This window comes from Mustela erminea, chromosome X (assembly GCF_009829155.1).
Source record: "Mustela erminea isolate mMusErm1 chromosome X, mMusErm1.Pri, whole genome shotgun sequence".
In the NCBI taxonomy this organism is placed as follows: Eukaryota; Metazoa; Chordata; class Mammalia; order Carnivora; family Mustelidae; genus Mustela; species Mustela erminea.
In genome coordinates, this window is record NC_045635.1 from 5,508,356 (window position 1) to 5,528,900 (window position 20,545).

At 47.8% G+C, this 20,545-nt stretch overlaps 1 protein-coding gene across 2 annotated transcripts in view; it reads right to left on the reverse strand.

Annotated features, from left to right (window-relative positions):
• Positions 1 to 20,545, reverse strand: part of ANOS1 (anosmin 1) — a 170,990-nt gene that overhangs the window by 136,571 nt on the left and 13,874 nt on the right. For both annotated transcript variants that reach the window (XM_032330622.1, XM_032330623.1), the window contains exon 2: positions 654 to 701. In XM_032330622.1, the coding sequence (XP_032186513.1) occupies positions 654 to 701 (48 nt within the window). The remainder of the gene's footprint in view (positions 1 to 653; positions 702 to 20,545) is intronic.

The following is a 20,545-nucleotide window of genomic DNA, read 5'->3' on the forward strand; positions in this document are numbered from 1 at the left end:
GAGAGGGGCTTGTTAGGAATAACAAGACACTTGTTTACCTCTGGGACTCCGGAGGGATTTTAGAAACCAAGGACAAAAGACCAGTAGCCCAGAAGATGGTCCCAGTGTTCTTGTTGCTCAGAAAGTCCCAAGGGTTTGGGGAGCTGTGAGCCGAGAACGGCGGAGGAAGATCAAATACACGAAGAAGATATTCTGGTCATCTGTATGACCAACCACACGTGTCCCACAAATCACAATATCGCAAATTCCTGCCAACAAAACTACATACAAAATAGCTTGAGTGTGTGTAGAATGCAGCGAATCTTCTGGGCAACCGGAAGACGTTTTGTCCTTAAAATGTTTTTGGATTAAAAAAAAAAAATTACAGGGAGAGAAATAAGGTAACATAGAGAAAAACTGGTATGTGTGTCTTGATTGCAGCGGTGGCTAATTGAGCCTACAAGTCATGAACTGCGTATGATGATACCCGTACATTGCACCGATGTCAACCTTCTGCTTTTGACGTCCTACAAATATGTGAAGTGCCACTTTCAGTGGAAACTGCATAAGGGATATGTGTAATCTCTCTGCCGTCTCTGCAACCTGGTGTGACTCTAGAATTATCTCAAAATAACAGGTTTTTAGAAATATTGACGTAGTTGTAGGGAACATACCTTAGAACATTGCTTGTGATTCCGGCACCAAACCAGGGAACCATTGTTCTGCAAAAAAGAGAAAGAAACATTGTCTCATTAAATAATTTTCTAACTGATAACTGTACACTGTGAATATCGTTTTTCCATATCATCCTTAACAGAAAATCAATTCCGCCATCTTGACGTTTTCTCTTCCCAAAACCGAAAATGTGTTTCGAACGTAGGTTCCAGTTTCATCCTTGACCTCATGATAGAAACACAGACGTAGAAACTAAGAAAGATTTCAAGTTGCCTGAGAGGAAAAGGGTCCAAGCCACCTCTCCTGGCGTGCTGAGCCGTGAAATGCAGACCCGTGGGGAAATGAACACGAGGCATCGGTCCAGTAGTAAGCAGTTTTGGTAAATTTACAAGTCAGGGGTTTCCATCTCAAGACATTCACAGTCTCCGAGTTTGCGCCTGGGAGTCAGCGGTTACTGACAAGTCACCGGGTGGATGTGTGAGTGTGGACAACGGACTTGCTATCTTTATACCTGAAGTTTATCCGTCTGTAAAAGGGAACACTATCTCATGCATGATGTTGCCGGCATCAGGAAATAGTACACCTACACCACATAGCATGGCTTGATAACTCAGCATGGAAGAAATACCAGAACTATGGTTTACTCTATCTACCATCCACATTTCTGCTGGGAAACCTCTCATCCCCCATGACTAACGTCTTAGTCGTGATTTCTCCCTTGGCTGGGATACGTTATGTCAGAATGTGTGAGGTTGCAGTGGTTGGTAGAGATGGTAAAAGCAATCAAGCCATAATTTGGATGCTGTGGCCCCTGGTTCGTTGACGTTCAGGATTGGGTAGGACATATACTGGCCTGTTCCTCTGTCTGAATCTCTAAACTTTGCATTTTGAGAACATCATCTTCTACCCAAAGAACAGTAGTGTTACATTTGTTCCCCATGCACAGAAAAGAAAACTGAACCAATATATCTTTTTAAAAATATTTTTACAGCAAGTTCATGGAGATATAATTCATGCACACAAAGCATACGTCATCCGAAGTGTACACACCAACGGTTTGTAGTAAGAAGTCCATTCTGAAGACCAAGAAGTGCACTGACAAGGCTGTGCAACTGTCACCACCATCTAATCGTCGAACACCAACCCCAGAATGAAACTCGGACCCATCAGCAGTCATGCTCCCAACTCCCTCCCTCGAGCCCCTGGCAACCACCGACCTACTCTCCTTCTCTGTAGAGTTGACCGATTCTGGAAATTTCATGCAAATGGAACTGTAGAACAGGTGGCCTTTTGTGTCTACATTCTGCCACGCGGCACCATGGTTCTCAGCTGGCTGAACGGTAGAGTATTCTGCTCTGCCAATACTGCTGCAAAAACCAACACTTCCTACCGTTTTGTCCGACTGCGTTGTATGGAAAGATCCTATTTCTCTCTTCTGCTCCCAAGAATCTACCTAAACATACCCCACATCCAATAACACACTGTCCTAATACAGGATTCCCACGGAAACAACCTCAACTGCATAGAGTCAGAAAGTTTCCTCCGCTGGACCGCGATGGCCGGGCTGAAAGGCCACAGCCCCAAGTCAAAGCTTTAACCGTGAGATCTACCACGAGGCTGTAACACTCCTTTGCAGCCCCACAGCCCCAGAACCGTAAGGCAGACCCACAACGTCAGCTAATCTGGTATCAACCTCCCCGACCCCCGCCGACCTCTGCACGCCCTCAGTGCGCCCACATCTCTCGCTGTTTCTCAAGGTTCACTGGCCAGACTGGCCGGACCGGAGCTGGGCAAGGACAGAAACAGTCGGGGAGGAGGGAAAGTGTGATTTTTGGCAGGGTCTTTATCAGAAAAATACTCAGACTGGGTAGAGGCCAAGGCAAGACAAATGGTGGCCGTGGTTTAATTCCTGGGAAGGAAGGGGTCGTAGAAATGGCGCGAGAAAGCACCACGCGTAGACGGACATGCATCAGGGGAGCCCCTGGCGCGGTGACACACTCGGAGCTCACAGGAGGATCAGGCAGGCTGCGGCATGGTTGCCCAGGCACAGGGCGACCACGGCAAAAGGCAGAGGTCAGACGCAGAGAGGCGCATCACAGAAAAGCGGAGAGCGGCCTCCAAGGCGCCCTCGGTGAGCCTCCTACGAGAAGCCCGCCTCACCGTCCTGCCGGGGACGGCCCTTCCTCCCGGCGCTGCGCGGCGCGGGCTCCTGCGGGGACTTCCCACGACCACACCCATCGGGGCGCCCCGGACCCCAGCCCGAGTGCCCCATGCTCAGCGCCCAGTGACAGACAGCGGTGAGGTCCCTTCCCAAGGGACTGCGGGCTGAAATGAGTGAACCTGGATGTTGGAGACGGGGTGAAGGCTAGTGCCTGCACCAACACAGCCTCTTTATCGGGGTCACGGTCTGAGGACCGTGGTCAGAAGGTCCTGCTCCTTGTGCAGGGAACCTACACATGGCCCAGCTTCTGCCCTGTTCCCTCCCCATTCTCCCCGCCCTGGACAGATGGACAGGCCTCTGGAGGACGTCGCGGTGCCCTAACGGCCTCTGTCCTTGCCGCGCTGCTCTGGAGACATGCACCCCCCACCCCCGGTCTCTGGGCTTTGGATAGACTTTCTTTTACTTACGTCGGCTCGGCAACAGGAGCGCCCTCCCCCTCTGTCCTGGAATGCCTCCCAGGACAGCAGCCCAGTTACTGGCTCTCATAGAGGTGGCTTCTGTCACCGGCCCCAGGAGGCACCCAGGGGCTGCCGAGTAGACACGGCAGTTGCTGCTGGTCTCGAGCGAGGACTGATGAAGTATTACTAAAGGGGGGTGGGGGTACGCCTTTGTCGGGACCATTTTCCATCAGGACTGTGGTTGCACTATTGCCCACATCTTCATGGCGGGCCTGTGTTTGGCGCTCTCACACTCAGATTGCTCGCACACCTCACGCCGTGACCACCAACTTCATCGCCTGTTTCACAGCTGAGAAACGGGGACTCCCAGAAGCCAAGTGAAAGAGCCAGAGTCATGAAGTAAATGGCCAAGCACAGCGCGGACGCCATCGTGAGTAACGGCTCCAAGAAACAAGGGGTGAGCCTGCCGGTGGGTCTTGCAGGAATCTGCAGAGTCAGGATCTTGGGAGGGGGTAAGGTTGCTTATATGGTCCTAAGTGTCATGGGCTCAGGAAGCAGCAGATCAGACTGATGGGCTGGAACAGAGACCAGGAGAGGAGGGCGCATGCACAGACAGAAAGCAGATGAGAGTCGATTTGGACTGATTGCTAGAAATAAAATGTGTTATGTACTAAATCTCATAGGATAAAAAAAAAAAAAATAGAAGCTAGGAAGAGTCACGTATCTGACACACCTTGATTTAGCTCCCTCTTCCTTCCTTTGACTATAGATAAAATGGACAAAGCTTGACAAGAAAACACCAAGAATGGAGCACAGAGGGCCTTCAGCACCCCAGCAAAGGCACCCTCTTCCCCGCCATGCGCAAACCCAGGGCCCCGAGACCCATCAAACCAACAGCTGTGGCCTCTTCATCAAGCTGCACGCTTTTCGAAGGGAATTAACATCAGGGCTTTTCCTCGGCTAGAACATTTTCATGTTAAGCAAAATTTCCCACTAATCATAAAATGAGACGCTGTCATTATGGAGAAATATTGGGGGCCACGGCAAGCAAGCCAGGAAGATTATTACGGTGGTAATCGGGTTTTCTGTTGTTGTTCTTACCGACGACGGTACGTCCCAGAACGCTCAGGAGGATTAAACGCATAATCCTCGTAAGGTATTTAGCAAAATGTCTGCAACGGAGTTAGAGGTCAGAAAAAGTCCATTATGACTGACATTACTTTGCCATCATGACTGTTTTCAGGAGTGAAGGGGTAACCCTGTACTCAAAACCCCCGGTTCCTATGTATAATGGAGTCCAATCTTCTTACTGAGGCTCAGGAAAGGGAGCGCACCACGTTTTTCTCCTGGAGGGTAACAATCTTGACAGTTTGCCAATATGAACGGGCAACGGTATTATTTTCGGTTTGATTTCCTTCAGGCACGTGTATTTCCTTTAGCGTGAACCGTCTGCATTTTACCATTTCCATTCTGGATTTTTTAACCTTATCGACGCTGGCCGCTATCGGTGCCGACTAGATTTCAAAGTCATTTGTGTATAACAGGTGTTGTAAACATTTTCATTGTCATTCGCCTTTTGGATTTATTTGTGTTTTCTCTCTGTGCAGAAATTTCTATACACATACAACCACACACACACACACACACACACATGCACACAGACGTCCATAGATATGTCCGTCCGCATTTCCTTTTTGGATTTTAGGTTTCCCGTTTTTCTTAAAACAATCGCCCCACGGCAAGGTTTTGCAGCTGTTCTTTGCTTTTGCCTTTTATCAATCAGCATCCGCCATTCTATTTACCTCCACAAAGAACTTCTAAGAACCCTGCCTAATGGCATCAGGGATGCTGGTAAACCCCCCCCCATATTGACGCCAGGTGCACACACAGCGAACCGTCCAGCCCCACTGCTCACCTGTCATGTTCTGGGAGCAGAAGAGCCATGGAAAAACACAAGAATTCAGTACATTTCAACATCCCGCCCCTGGGGGAAGTTCTTAGTCAGATTACAATAGCCTTCGCCCATGAAGCCACTGGAGAACACAAACAAAATACAGTATTTGCAAGCAAGCCTCCTGCTGGCTTCAAGCCAGCAAAGACAAAGAGTCACAGGACGATTGCCTGTTGAATCATTATTGTACCTCCAGGTAGGATCAGACATGGGGGCTGGGGTAAAGATTATACCCTGTATTTTACTGGTTTAACTAGATCAAACGTGAGCGCTAGTCAGTCCACCTTTCAAAGAGTTTAGGTAAGTTCAATCAGCTGCACCCGGACATTATTTCCATGACATGTTCAAAGTCTCTCCATTTCCAGCTTTTTGATTTCCTTCTTCCTTAAAGAAAAATAATTCTCCAAAAGCTTCGAGTAAAGGAAACACTTCATTTACTCCAAGACAACCCACAAGGAAAGGGTAAAGATCAATGACAACTAGCCATCTAGATAGAAGCTTTTGCAAACAGAGAAGAGAGAACAGAAACCGTTCCGGAAAACCCACATAAACCAAATGTTTACCATTCAACCCTGTGAAGCTACAAGTCATCCGCTTTGACTGTCAGTTGACAATTCTGATCTCATATTAAATTCAAGTTTTGGGGGGCACCTGGGTGGCTCAGTCAGTAAAGCCTCTGCCTTTAGCACAGGTCATGATCCCAGGATTCTGGGATCGAGTCCCACATCGGGCTTTCTGTTCGGCGGGAAGCCTGCTTCCCTCTCTCTCTCTCTGCCTGCCTCTCTGCCTGCTTGTGATCTCTGTCAATTTAAAAAAAAAAAAAAAAAAAACTTAAAAAAAAATAAAATCTTTTTAGAAATAAAAAGTAAAAATAAATGTAAGGTTTTTTTAAACGAAGGCATGGATGGGCACTTGCGTGGCTCCAAGACCGTATGACTGTTGATCTCAGGGTGCTGAGTTCAAGCCCCGTTACTTGAATAACACTTAAATAAAAAATCAAAAAAGGAAAATGAAGGTATGGATTAAAATTTAGGAATTCATTTGCATCCAGAATATTTTCCTATTACTTTGGAACCATGGAATAATATACTTCATTGCATTTATTATTAACAGGATGTGCTTGTCTACTGTCGATACACTTGGAATCTCCCCCGGATTCCACAGCAGCAAAGAGACAGTGCAGGAGAAGGACATTATGAGGAGGCATTTCTGTCGCTCGGACATTTTTTTTTTTCCAGATGAATCTTTGCAAGTGATCATTTTGACTACGGATTTCGTTCACAATATTTCTCGGGACGCTTCTACGTACATCCCTAAGTGAGAGAAACTCATCTGGAAAGGCTCCGTGCTGTAGGATTCCGAATATGCAAGCTTCCCCAAAAAGGCAAAACTAAAGAGATGGGGGAAAGATCGTTGGCAGGCAGGGCGGGGGTTGAGGGGGAAGGCAGGGCAAAAAACGGTGGGACAGAAGGGATTGTTAAGGCAGTGAAAACACTCTGATGGCATAACAGTGGCTCCATGTCCTTGTCTATTTGTCAAGTGTAGCACCAGGAGGGAACCCTAACATGAACTGTGGCCTCGGGGGATAACAGTGTGTCACGGAAGGTTCACAGACACAGCCCGCGGACCATGAGTGAGGGACGTTCATCCCGGGGTGGGGGGCTGTGCATGTGGGAACAGGGAGTCTCTAGAACAGTGTACCTTCTACTCGGTTTGGATGGGAACCTGAAACTACTCTAAAAAACAAAACCCACATCACAGTGTCGAGAGGGGAAAGAAAGCAAACTGTGTGTGTATTTGTTGGTCGTAAGTAGGACTTCTTTTGGATGTTATGGGCGCCCTCCTTAAATAAATGGCCGTCCAGCTCCTACTCTCTGTCAGAGAAAATCCTGATTCCACCAACGTCACACTGAACTGAGTTTTCAAGCAACGTTGGCCATCCACGTGTCCGTCTCCGCGGATGCCCAGCCCTTCCCCGTGCCCAGTGCCGGAATGCACGCCCGGCCACAGTGTCTTTGCTTCACGTCTTCGCGCCCAGCAGCTCGTTGGGAACAAAAGCCTTTGCAAGCCCCGTCCTTCCAACCAGGACATGTGCCCCCAGCAGGCCAGGTCCCGTGCATCCTTCAGGTCACAGAAAATGCCACTACTTTGGGGAAACCCTATCCCAGATCCCTGGTGACATCCCAGATGCCCGGTGACACACACTCTAGCAAGCTCCGTGCACTTCTCTTCCAAAACGCTCTACCATGGTGAACACATGTAAATGTGTTATTTTTAATGATCAGGTGCCTGAAAACATGGTAAAGGCAGAGTCAGTCTGTATCTCTTGCTTACCATGGGCTCCCTGACCACCTTAAGAAATACTATTAATTAAATAATGAATGAAAGGGAATCGGAAGTCATACGAGAAATTTACACTTTAATCACTCGGTCATAAGGACCTGAAAAGAATGAAATTAAGTAGACTGAGGTGTGCAAACTGTTCATTTTCTCTGAGAGGAGCTTTGAGCAAGTAGGTTCATTATTTTGTTTCCTATAGAGCTCAAGAGATTCAGCATCGCAATATCAAAAATGAAACAAAAAAAGCTTGCCTTCAGAATCAAATACAAATTATTTTAGAAATGATCATGCTAATTATCTCTTTACAGATGCACATAATTAAAGTTATCTAAAGAAAATTTATAGCACAGCAAGTGCCAGACTATGCCATATGGGAAAACATTACATTTTATTAACATGCTACTATGAATTTTGACAAGGAATATTCTAATGAGTTCTACATGGGGGAGAGCATTAGATCAGGACAGAAGTTTTACTCCTCAGGGTCCCTGTGAGGAGGGCGGGCCCCAACAGAGGATCAGAAGCAGCAGCTTCTCTTAGGACGCCTCAAGCAACGGTCTCCCGCGTCAGTCCCCTCCAGGAGGGCCTGCTGGTCCCAGAATCACTCTCGCCAGCTAGGACTTCCGATACGAATTCCCTAAGCCGTATTTGGTATTCCAACGTGTATTTTCAGGAGACAACTCCAGAAAGGTGGGCCGTCCCACGGAATCACATAAAACCCTGAAAATTTCCCGACAGAATCCCTGATTTGTGCTGAAATAATCCCAGCCTGAAGCCGGGTTAGCGGGAGCACTGAGGGTCGTAACTAGAAGTGAGTGAATGGCTCATTGCACCAGGGGAAGCGCGAGAAGATCACCTACTAGAAATCCGACAGCTACGGAAATGCTGATAGAAAACCTGAACAGCAAAGAAACGTCCCTGTCCGTGTCAGTCTCTTTCACGGCTTCCCAGTCCTCACTCTGAAACGTGTACTTCACGCGCCGGTTGTGCGCGAGTTCTTCCGATCGCAGGAACCACTCGCCCGTGGCCTTCTCAACGTGTCTACACAGTAAACACAGGCTTGGGGACTCACACGGCCAGTCCCGCAGGGCAGAGGGTTTGGGTTCATTGAGTAGGAAGGACACCCGCTTCCCCGGTGGGGGTACTGGAGTCGGACACACCTACGTCTGTCCCCAAGCCTTTCTGGGACGCTTTCCTGACCTGAATAATTTGTGTCTAAGTGATGTTGACAAAGACAAGACTGGGAAGAAGGAAGAAGAAGGAGCAGTCGGAGAAGCGGACAGAACAGGGAAGAGAGAAAGGGTCCGCACCGTCTGGGGTAAAGGGCACGTTGGGTCTATGGGCATAAGCGTGAGACTTCAAGCCGCAGACAAATGGAAGAGCAGATTGGAATATAAAAGCAGATTTTGTTTGTGACATCGAGAGGCACAGGGAAATCCGCAGTGTTTCGGATCTCTGCGGCCCCGGCTTACAGAGCGCTGGCCGTCAGTCGGCCCTCCGGCAGGGTCTGCGCCTCGGATGCTACGGGGGGCTACGGAGCTTCAGCTCAGCCTCCACGGCAACCCTCAGGACTGTCCGATCTGGGGGAGGGGGTCCCCCCTAACATGTGAGCAGCCCAGCTACACCCGCTGTAATCCACAGTAATGAGACACGAAGCACAGAAGAAAAGCCTGGCGGAAATGAGAGGGGCGTGGAGTTCTGGAAACAAAAGAGTTAAGGCCCGGGATCCACTTCCGGGACACAGAGTGTGTCCTTTCAGCAACCGTGGGCAAAACTGCGAGACACTGTGGTTCACGGAGACACACAACCGGACCGTCATCTTTCCCCGACGGCGGTGAACGCGACACCATGACTGCTGACCGGTCACCGTGGTCAACATTTCACGCACGAGGACTCGGTCACCGCTGTGCGTGCCCTCACCAGTGAAACTAAGGTGTGTACCTTGTTGCTTCCGCACAGGGAGGGTTTCACTGCCATTTAAAATGTGATCAGTGGGACACCTTCGGCTCAGGCCATGATCCTGGAGTCCCAGGATCGAGTCCCGCATCGGGCTCCCTACTCCGTGGGGAGTCTGCTTCTCCTGCTGACCTCTCTCCTCTCATGCTCTCTCTCTTTCTCTGTCTCTCGAATAAATAAATCTTTAAAAAAATAAAATAAAAATAAAATAAAATAAATAAAATGTGATCAGTGCAGGGGTCCCTGGGTGACTCGGTGATTGGTAGCCCGCCTTTGGCTCGGGTCCGGATCCCAGAGTCCTGAATGTAGCCCTGCGTGGGGCTCCCTGCTCAGCGGAGAGTCTGCTTCTCCCTCTCCCTCTGCTCTCACCCCTGCTCCTTTCCTCTCTCTTTCTCTGTCTATAATAAATAAATAAAACCTTCAAAAAAATTTTTTAAATAAAAAAAGTGATTGATATAATGAGACAATGGTTTGGCATTGAAAGGGGAAACTGTGGTGTATGCAGACATGCAAAAGAAGAAACGAAAAAGTGTGGCCAACAGTGCCACAAGCCTGAACTTTCATATTTACCCAATACCGTACAGGATGCAAGCAAGCAATAGGACACAGCAGATGACGCTGTGTCGTGTGATGAATGTTGTATGAACAAAAGCAGTCACAAAATGCAAATGAAACGCAAAAGAAATCACCAAAACTCCTCGACCAAATAAAAGGTATTACAGAACAAGATATTCGTGGGACTAAATGATGTTTCTTACCAAAAAAAAAAAAAAGATTTTATTTATTTATTTGACAGACAGCACAAGCAGCGGGGAGCTAAGAGGGAGAAGCAGGCTATCTGCTGAGCAGGGAGCTCAAGGCTGGACTTGATCCCAGGATCCTGAGATCCTGACCTGAGCCGAAGGCAGCTGCTTCACCGACGGAGCCCCCCAGGCACCCCCCAAATGATACTTCCTCTATGAAAGACCATCACTGAGCTTGTGTCCTGATTTTACGGTAATTTTTTTTTTTCATTTCTTAGGGTTGCATAAAAATGGATGTTGCACCCGTGGGTTCTTAGATTCATGAAAATCTCTTCTACAAATTCATGGTGGCTCTCGACAAACCCTATCTTTCCCATAAGGACACATCATGAGAGTCCCTCTTTCGGGGGCAGCCCCTCCGTTCCCTAACCTGCATTCAAGAAATGAACAGCGACTTCTTAAACGGACCCGTGTGTCACAGAAAGTGAGCCTGTGGTTATAGGCAGTGAAGGATTATTATCAGTGCTACATGGAGGTCTGTCCACACCATGAAAAGATAAACTCAGTGTGACTTTCGATGACCTTGAAGGTCGCACGTGCATACAGAACTTCTACAGACGTGAATTGTGCTGTCTGTTCTTCTCAATGAAATTAGGACTAATGTCAGTTTCCAAAAGGAGTGAGCCATGGAGGGAGCTTGGACGAGAGTGTGAACATCCGGGTTAGTTGCTGAAGGAACATGGGAGCTGAAGCGAGTAGAACTACACTGGCAGGATGGGTGGACGGTACACATGTTTACCTGAGGTCGTGAGCTACGCAGATTCATAGGAACACCGTTCCACGTGATTGGGTCATAAATATTTCATTTATTTATTTGAGAGAGAGCAGGGCAGAGGACAAGCAGATCAAGCTTGTCTCCCCACCAAGTGCAGCGCCTGATCCTAAGACCCGGGGATCATGACCTGAGCCAAGGTCAGACACCCAGCTGACGGGGCCACCCATGCACCCCAGACTGTGTGAGTTTCTCCAGCAGGACCCACCCCTGAAATGACACATCTTGAAAGGACACACCCAAGTAGGCAGCTTTAGGGCTTGATGGATTCAGAGTCAGAAATCTGCAGTCAGAGATTAGCCAAAGGGCAAAAAAAAGGAAAGCTATTGACCAAAAAAGCCAAAATTAAAATGATACATCATAGGCTGCAGACAGCACGCCACAGGAAATTAAAAGTGGAAGGGCCTGTGTCACAGTGCTTCCCACGCTAGGGGTTCAAAGAACCACATGCGGAATCTGTTACACACTGAGGTTCTCTGGATCGAGATCTGACCCCGGAATCTGTGGACGGACAGATGTCCTACATGTTGCTTACACTGTGACACTTGTGGTAACTCTAGGACAACAGACTGAGAACTCTGAAGGATTACGGAGTGAAGGTCTAGCGGTGAACGATACAGAGTGGTTGTCAAGAGCGAATTAAAGCATGAAAATGGTTAAGTGTTTATGGTCAGGGTGGAAAAGTGCGGTTTAAAAAGTGTGAGGGAGAAGACTTCTGGCGGATGATAGGACCCTGGCGTGCCGACAGTTGGAGCCGCTTGCACCCCACAGGGTGCACCAGAGTAATGGTCGGGGGGCACCTGGGTGCCTCAGTGGGTTAAGCCTCTGCCTTTAGCTCAGGTCATGATCTCAGGGTCCTGGGACTGAGCCCCGCATCGGGCTCTCTGTATAGCAGGGAGCCTGCTTCCCCCTCTCTTTGTGACTGCCTCTCTGCCTGCTTGTGATCTGTCAAATAAATAAATAAAATCTTTAAAAAAAAAAAAAAGAGTAATGACAGGTAGTGAATCCTGTCACATGCCACCCAGATGTCCCCATGCGTCCACGGCTGAAATGGACGTTCCGACTGAGGGTGTTGAGCTCAGACAGCTCACGGCCAAACTCTACCTCTCCCCACCTGGAAACTGTTCTCAGTGGAAGAGAGGATCATGAACCAGGCCACACCCCAGGGAGAAGTCCACATGGAGGGATGATGGTCTGGCAGATGCTGTGGGACAAAGGACCAAGCTCCCTGTCCCAGGCAGGGTAAGCTGGCAGGCGCAGCTTCAGATGGTGCTGTGGTACCACCAGCCCAACTCCTGCCCGACGCCGCGTCCTCCACTCCCCCTCGGGGGCTGACCCTGAGAACATCGCCCAGCCAGGTTCTGAGCTCACATCTCAAAAGCTCAGAATGTGCTCCATGAATAACAACTGTGCCTCCCCATCACTACATCCAGGAGGAAAGAGTTTTCTCCAACAGAGAGACTTTTGGAAAAATCCAAGTTACAATAAAGCCAAGGGGACAGGAAGCATTCTCTCTTGAAAAAGGTGAGGGTGTTGAAGGAGTGAACCAAGTGGTGGCAGGCAGAAGGGCGCCCTTCCAGTGCCGAAGATGGAAGTGGAACCACGGGAAGCAGCAGGTGAGCCGGGGAACATTCTCGCCCAAGGACAGATCTCACTACGCCCCACAAGGTCTTCCTCAGTGGGCCACGCTAGCTTAGGACGCATGACAATTCACCTCCTAAAACTAAGAGAACTGTATTCTCGTGAATGTGTTCACCAAAGAATAAGGTAGTGTTGTGTTATCTGCGGCTATTTTTCATTTGTGCATTTAAAAGCAACTTTGTTGTGAAGCTGTGTACCCAACCACTGAGAAAACAAGAGAAGTCCTTTCCTTAAAATACATGTCAGCACCGTTCCAAAGTTCCTGTGAAGAATTAAAGTCATTATCAAAGCAGGGAAAAAAATGCAATGCGGAAAAACAATGTAAACACACAACAATTCTTAATTACATCCTTTGTTCAAGCTCCCCGGAAATGTTAGGATGGAATGCCAATTTACAACTCGCTCAAAGTATACTTTAATGACTAGCAATGTTTAGGAGGCTTCTTTGGTCCCTTCTTTCCCTAATTCTTGTTGCTGCTGCTGTATTTCTATCGTACGCTGTCTTTAACATGAACAAAACAGAAAAATTCGTCAAGAGGAATTCTAGCAAAACAGGAAAGCATGCAGCCAGCCACTTAAACAATGATGTCATCAGCTCTCTTAGTTACATCAGGGTTCAGCCCTGTCCCACCAGGGAGTGTGCAAGTGCTGCCCTTATTCATAGCAACTGAGAGCCAATTTATTATCCTATCAAAGTGTTGTGAGGGCATTTGGAATTCTGCCTCTGCCACAGGTAATCAGCTAAGCCGGGTAGGATTCCAGACTTCTCTGGGACTTTCTGCATCATGACGAACATCGCCTCTGTGCAAGGCGTTCCCATCAGTGGGCGTGTTGGTCAACTCCTCTCTGGGAAAGTCCACAAGTCTATCCAAACACGGCCAAGCTGTTCTCTAAACGCAACCGGGACAAGAAAAGGGACTCAAAATGTGTTTCTAAATACCCACTCAAGATGTTTGTAAACTGCAGAATTCTGACTCAGATGATACCATATAATTACAAATCAGCGAAGACCTTGGAGGTTCATGTAATCCATCTTCTTGCTGAAAACAAGACAAATCTAACTCGTTAATGACATGTAATTGTCTTATAACACAAGCCACTTTCCAAGGGAAAGAGTTTCAGCATCTCGGTAACATGCTACCCTGTTCTCATTGAGTTTTCCGTTCCTGAATTCCTGTTGAAACGCATTTGGGGCAACAGGGGTGAGGAGTTATTGAAGGTCAGACTTCCCGCCTGCTGATACCCTCTTCTGTGCTTAACAAAACGCTCTCATCACTCTCCCAAACACAATGTACAACGTACAATGCCTTAGCAAAAGGTCCAGACCAGATGAGGACACAACATGGGGTCCATCCTGCCTGAGCGTGAAGAAGGAAGATCACACAGACATTATTCATTTCCATAACACTCAGGGGGTACGACCCAGAGGATGATGCGAACAACCCACACCTTGGACGTGAACGTGACATGGGGACCTTTCTGAACAATGCTCAGCAATGTCTGAGGAGAAGGGCAGGTGCAGAGTGCCCTTTGGAAGGGAGGAGCTAAACATCCCGCAATGGCATGAACCCTCAAAACCACCCCGCCTGGGCTCTCTGGACACACGAGGTTACTCCCTGTTGTGGCTCTGAATCACATGTGAAAGCCGTCAGCAATACTGGCGACACAAGACTCTGGAGAACATTCTAGATCATTATGAGAATTGCGAGAGTTTAAATAGAGACTGGAGCCCAATGTTCTCCTTGTGTAGATGAAGACACTAGAGCCCCCAAAGGATAAAAATGGGCAACCCATGGCTGATTCAAACAGAAAGAATATACCTCAACTTGGAGTCTCCAGAACCTGGTCCCTTATCACAAAAATGCAAGCTTTTGAAAAAAAAAATCCATTTCTTCTTTTCTAAAAAGACAAGAAGAGTATTTTTGTAAGGCGGTCACAGATATTTATGAAGACCATCTGTGATCATTTCAAGTCAAAGCGGTAGTCAAACTGGCAAGAGACAGAATCCATCCATATGAATGATTTGCACATAAAAGGTGACCATTAATAATGTAGAAGGAATCCGAGAGGTCTAGGGTCCTGGGTGGCTCATGCAATTAACTATGGAGAAGTCAGAATTCCAAGAGCCCTTAAGAAGTTCTGATATAATAAGAAAAAAAAATAGTTTTCCATTGCTTATGAGTAAGATCAATCTTATGAATTTCTACACTATTTGGTTGTTTCAAGACTTTCCAATGGCCCACTATCCATGTAAAGCATAAAGATTGTATAGTTCTTTAACACGGGGATGCACTAAATTGAATTCATAACCCACAACCCATAACCCCCTTTTGGGGAACATGAATCCAATAACATCAAAGACTATTTCTTTTGGGTTCCTGCACTCAGTTCCAATGGAGGATGGGCTGTGGGATTCCCTACACCCCACCAAACAGCTCCCAGACCTCAGGATGGTGTGGGAGAATTTACCTCAATTCAGATTCCACAGGCAAAGGGCTCAGGCCTCCAGGACTGCCCCACACCGCACCCAGTCCACCAATCGTCCCATACAGATTCCTACCTGTGCTTCTGACCACCAGGCCAAAGACCCAAGGTTCCAACAACCCCCTCCTTGGGTTTGACTGATTTTCTAGAGCAGCTCACAGAACTCAGAGAAACATTTTACTAGGCGACTGATTTTGAATGAAAGGTTGTACTGTCAGAATAACCAGATAGAAGAGATACTTCGGGCAAGGTATGGGGAAAGAGGATGAGCTTTCAGGCCCTCTCCAAGCTTCTCACTGCTATGTGCTCACCAGCCCGGGAGCTCTCTAGACCCTCCTCTGCTGGGTTTTTCTGGCGCTTCATGACACAGGCATGACGGATTAAATCGTTGGCCACGGGTGACTGAGTCAACCTGCAGCACCTCTCCCCTTCTGGATGGAGGGGGACAGTTGGAAGTCCCAACCCTCTGTTCACAGGCTGGTGCCACTAGCGACCTGCCCCCACCCTTAGGTTACTTCAGGACTTTCCAAAAAAGTCCCCTCATGAACATAGCAGAAGACACCTCCATCACTACATCAACATCACAAGAAATTTCAAGGAGTTCGAGCCAGGAGCCAGTGCCTGAAAACCAAATACGTGAGAAATCTACTTTGGTCACCTGAATTACCAGATATATATTCCTTATAAACCACAATGTCACAGCATTCTTCATATTATTTAAAATTCAAAAGGAAACATAGTGACCCAGTTTCCTCGGGCTGCTACAAGGAAGGACCACAAGCTCAGTGGCTGAGACAACAGAAAGTGACTGTCACAATTCTAGAAGCTGGAGGTCCTAGAACAATGTGTCAAGAAGGCCAAGCTCCTGCTGAGGGCTCCAGGAAACGATTCATTCCACACCTTTCTCTTAACTTCCCGTGTTTCTTTGGCTCATGGCTGCCAGTCTAACCTTCACGTGGCCTTCTACTTGTGTCCTCACGCCTACGAGCATCTGTGTCCAAATTCCCCCTTTTCGTAAGGACCCAGTCATATTGCTTCAAGGGCTCAGCCTGCTCAGGTCTGACCTCATCTTAACTAAGTCCATCTCCACCAACCCTTTCCTCATAAGGTCATTTTTGGGGGTACTGAAGGTTCGGCCATCGACTCACAGATCTAGGCAATGGGGGACACAAGTCAACCCTTAACAGCGGCAAAAATAAAGCCCTGAGGCAAATGCTATGTGGTTTGAACCACACCCCAACAGCACCCCGTTGGGAATCGCTGCCTTAAAATCTTCACGGATGTTGCCCATTGGCTTCAAAAATCACTGTCAGTGTTTGTTCCTTAACTTCGGACTGCTGGCCACGTCCAGGCATACGGCAGAGCACAGTGTCTCACTCTGACCCATCTGACTCTCCATCTTGCTGACAACGACTCATCCCTTGTCTGTCTTTACAGAGAGCACTTAATTCTTAGAGCATGTTTGCATCCTAAGGCGGCACTTGTTCACCGTAACATAGACCGTTTCAGATCCAACAGGCCAGCGCCGGGTGAAAACGAATAGCTTAAGGAAGTGTGGAACAGCCACACATTCACGATGAGAGGGTTCTCGTGCAACATAATAAGACTCTTCCCAGCCTGTTCTTTCTACGCTACGTCCATGTCCTCAACCTGATGTGCTTTATTTTTGTTCCATAACTGGACCTTGACTACTTATGAACTGTCCTCTCTAAGGTTCCCCTGGAGGAGTCTTCATCCTAGACCTCCATCCCTGAACACACGTGGTCAGAGGAGGCACCCATGGGCTCTTCCCCCACTGACCTGGAACCACAACCTAGGTTTCAAAAGAGAAAGCAACGGTTCCAATCCTCTCCTTGGACAAATCATTGCAGTGAAAGCGACTATGTCTTCAGTTACGTTTCTGCCGTGGGAGCCACCGCGGACTCCTGTTTCGTAAGCCAGACCTTAAGAATAACCCCGAATGAGGGACAGCGGGTTGGAAGAAGAATGCGGGTCCAAGAGTCAGAGAAAGGAGGACCGAGTGCGAGAACCGGGCACGTCTTACCGAGCAAAGAGAGGCACCAGAGAGAAAGCCAGCGCGTAGAGAAGGTGACATCAATGGTTCTCAAAGTGGGGCCCCGAGACCAGAATCATGGGTCGGATGCTTGTCAGACAGGCACGTGCTGGGGTCTCACGGCAAGCCTGCAGCATCAGAAGCACCGGGGCGGGTCCAGGAGCTGCGTTCATGATAGGCCTGCTGGGCGACGGTGACCTTCGCTCTAGCTGCAGAACCTCAGGGATGAAAGAACTATTTCCCTTACTTTGCTGTCTCCGACTCCATGAAAAATCCCTCCAACTGGTTCTTTCTCCTCTCTCTCCACGTGTGCCAAGTCGACGGAGTCCCCGGCCCAGCGTGCGGATGTCTCCCCGCATCCCAGTTATTGAAACCGTGTTCTGCATCCGGCAATAAGCCGACCTCTGGATGAGTGCGCGCACACGCACGGGCTCTAGCCTGTGTCTGCACGGGTTGGTCAAGGCGAGGACTCCCGGCACAGACCGGGCCAGTGTGGCCTCCGCTCTGGTTCGGTCTCACCTCTGCCTACGAGCCTCTTTGTAAGAAACAACCCCGGGAAGAGGTTATGTCTTGCTCAGGGTAACAGTGAGGACAAAAAGAAAAAGGAGTTTAAAGGCACTCTCCAGTCTCCGTATTTTTCACAATAGAGGCTGGACAGATGTGAGGCTTGACAGGTGTGATCTGTTGTTCCTAATAAGCAGTTCCCGCAAGGCACATTAACGCCGGGCTTCTGGCAAGTTGACCAGCAGAGGATTAATTTCAAGTGATCGAGCTAATGACTTACAAGCATTAACAGCAGCCAGAGAGAAGGTGTTTCCAGAGAGTAGGAGCTGAATTCTCCTGCTATAACAGCAAGAACGGTTTGAAAATTTCTACTTGCACAAACATTCCGTGCTTCGGAAAGGAGAATGATTTTTCCATTTGCATTGGTACAGAGTATTTTAATAACAGGTTTCATAATCCATCGAGTCCTAAAAGTACTTATTCTAATACGAAAGCAAAATCTACCACCTTGTTATCCACTTACAGGCCAGAAGAGTCAGGATTTAGTTGACTTCTATTTGTAGCGGGGAAAACCTAAACAGAAAAGAAAAAAAATACTAGAACTACATGTTTTTCCCATTCTAATGGACTTGAAGTCAGATTTTTGTCACATTGTTTGCTTGTGATATATGTTTTTCATGGTGCTAAGTTATGTGTTATTCATTAGAGAGTGCAGAATAATTAATCAAACTAAAATCAAGCACCTTGTAGTCAATTATACCCTGACTTATAGGAGAGTCTAACCCATTCATCAAGATTCTGGGTTATTTTAATATGAACTTCAAAAGACAGCATGCTTTAATGAGAGACCACTTGAGAAAACATGATGAATTAAATGTGATACAAGACGAACAGAAATAACCCCAAGAAGAGACTGCACGTTCCCAAAAAATCAATTCCAGGAAAAATGTGTGTTACCTGCAGAATTCTAAGCACCCAGCATCTGGGAAGTCAGGTATGTTTTCATAATAGACTAGATGACCTAGAATTTCAATGCCCTTTTGTCTGCACAATACTTATCCAGGATTTCAAATTTCACGTAAAAATCCTACCGAATCTATTCTTCGGCCTCATAAGAGAATAGAAAATCTCTAAGTGACGAATGCATGTAAGACATCTGAATTCCATTCTCTTTCCACAGAACTAAGCATGGTCAAAGACATTTCAGAGGGTAAGTTTCTGAAACTGAAAACTGAAAATATTTTATTTACTTTTTCCTAAAATAAATTTTAATTTTTAGAACAGTTTTAAGTGTGTACCAAAAGGACAAGAACGGTGGTGAGATTTCCCACGTCCTCTGCCCCTACACCTGCACGGCCGCCGCGGTCATCAACACCCCCGAGCAGAGGGTACACCTGTCACCACTGGTGAGCGTCCGCGGACACAGCCTGTTCAGCAAGGGTCCGTAGTTGACGCTCAGGTTCACGCTGGGTGTTGGGTGTTCTGTGGGTTTGAGCAGACGTACGAAGACAAGGATCCACCATCACAACAGCACATAAGTAGTAGGCTCCCTGCCCCGAACATCCTTCTACCATCCCAAACCGACAAACACTTGTCTCCCAAGTTCTGCTTTTTCAAGAATGTCATATATTTGGAATCACTGTATTGAGGGTTTTCAGATCGGCTTCTCTCCCTTAATAACACACATTTCAGTTTCTTCACGTCTGTCTGTGGCTTAGTAACTCATCCTGTCTGAGCACTGAGGAGTATCTGATTATCTAGGTGGACCCCAGTTTGTTTATCCATTCACCTACTAAAGGCAACTTGGTTGCTTCCTAATTTTGGTAATTATGAAGAAAGCTGTCTAAACATCCATGCCAAGTTTCTTAGAAACATGAATCCTCAATTCGTTTGGGTAAATACCAAAGAGCACAATTAGCGTATTGTATGAGAACAGTATGTCTCGTGTCATGTTCAGAAATAAGACTTGACAGAGTAAATTTAAGATCTAATTGGGTTTATCAAGCAGTCCGTGAACGCAGGCAGCACACCATCTGGTAAGAAGGGAGACGCTCTGATGGACGGCACGAAATGGCAGGTTTTCAGAGGAAAAGGGTAGGACGTTCTTACGGAAGGAGAGGCAGGACGACACTTGCTTCTGGCGGGGAAAGGAATAGGAGGGATTTGTGCCGTGTAGATTCCATCGCGAGAGCAGATCAGGAAATTTCAGGTCCAACTGCTAAAAGCCCCCATTCCTGGGGCAGGTTGAAACTGTACGTGAGTCTTTGGTCTGCTGTCCGGGAGGGCAAATGACTCCCATTTGGGGCTTGCTGTCTCGGATGGTCTCCTTCTTTTAACACACACGGCCCGCCTGTCTTCCAAAGCGGCTGCACCATTTTTGCGTCCTCCTGGTCGTGAACGGGAGTTCCTGTTGCTCCACGTCCCCGGCAGCCTGGCCGGTGTCCGACGCGTTCCAGACCCGGGCCATGCTGGCAGGCACGGAGCAGTATCTCATCGTTCTTTTCAGGGGCATTTCCCAAGGACCTCGGGCACGGAGCGCATCTTTTCATATGCTTGTTTGCCCCCTGTATGCTTCCTCTGGGGAGGGGTCTGTTGAGGTTTCAGGTTGTTTAAATTTGGCTCCTGGACCAGACCGTGCAGCACCAAGGTTCAAGGGGACACACTAGTCATTGTCAAATCCCCAGATCTTTGGCACCAGGCACGCATTTGGTGCCCCGCTCCTTTTTTTTTTTTTTTTAAGATTTTATTTGATTTATTTGACAGAGACA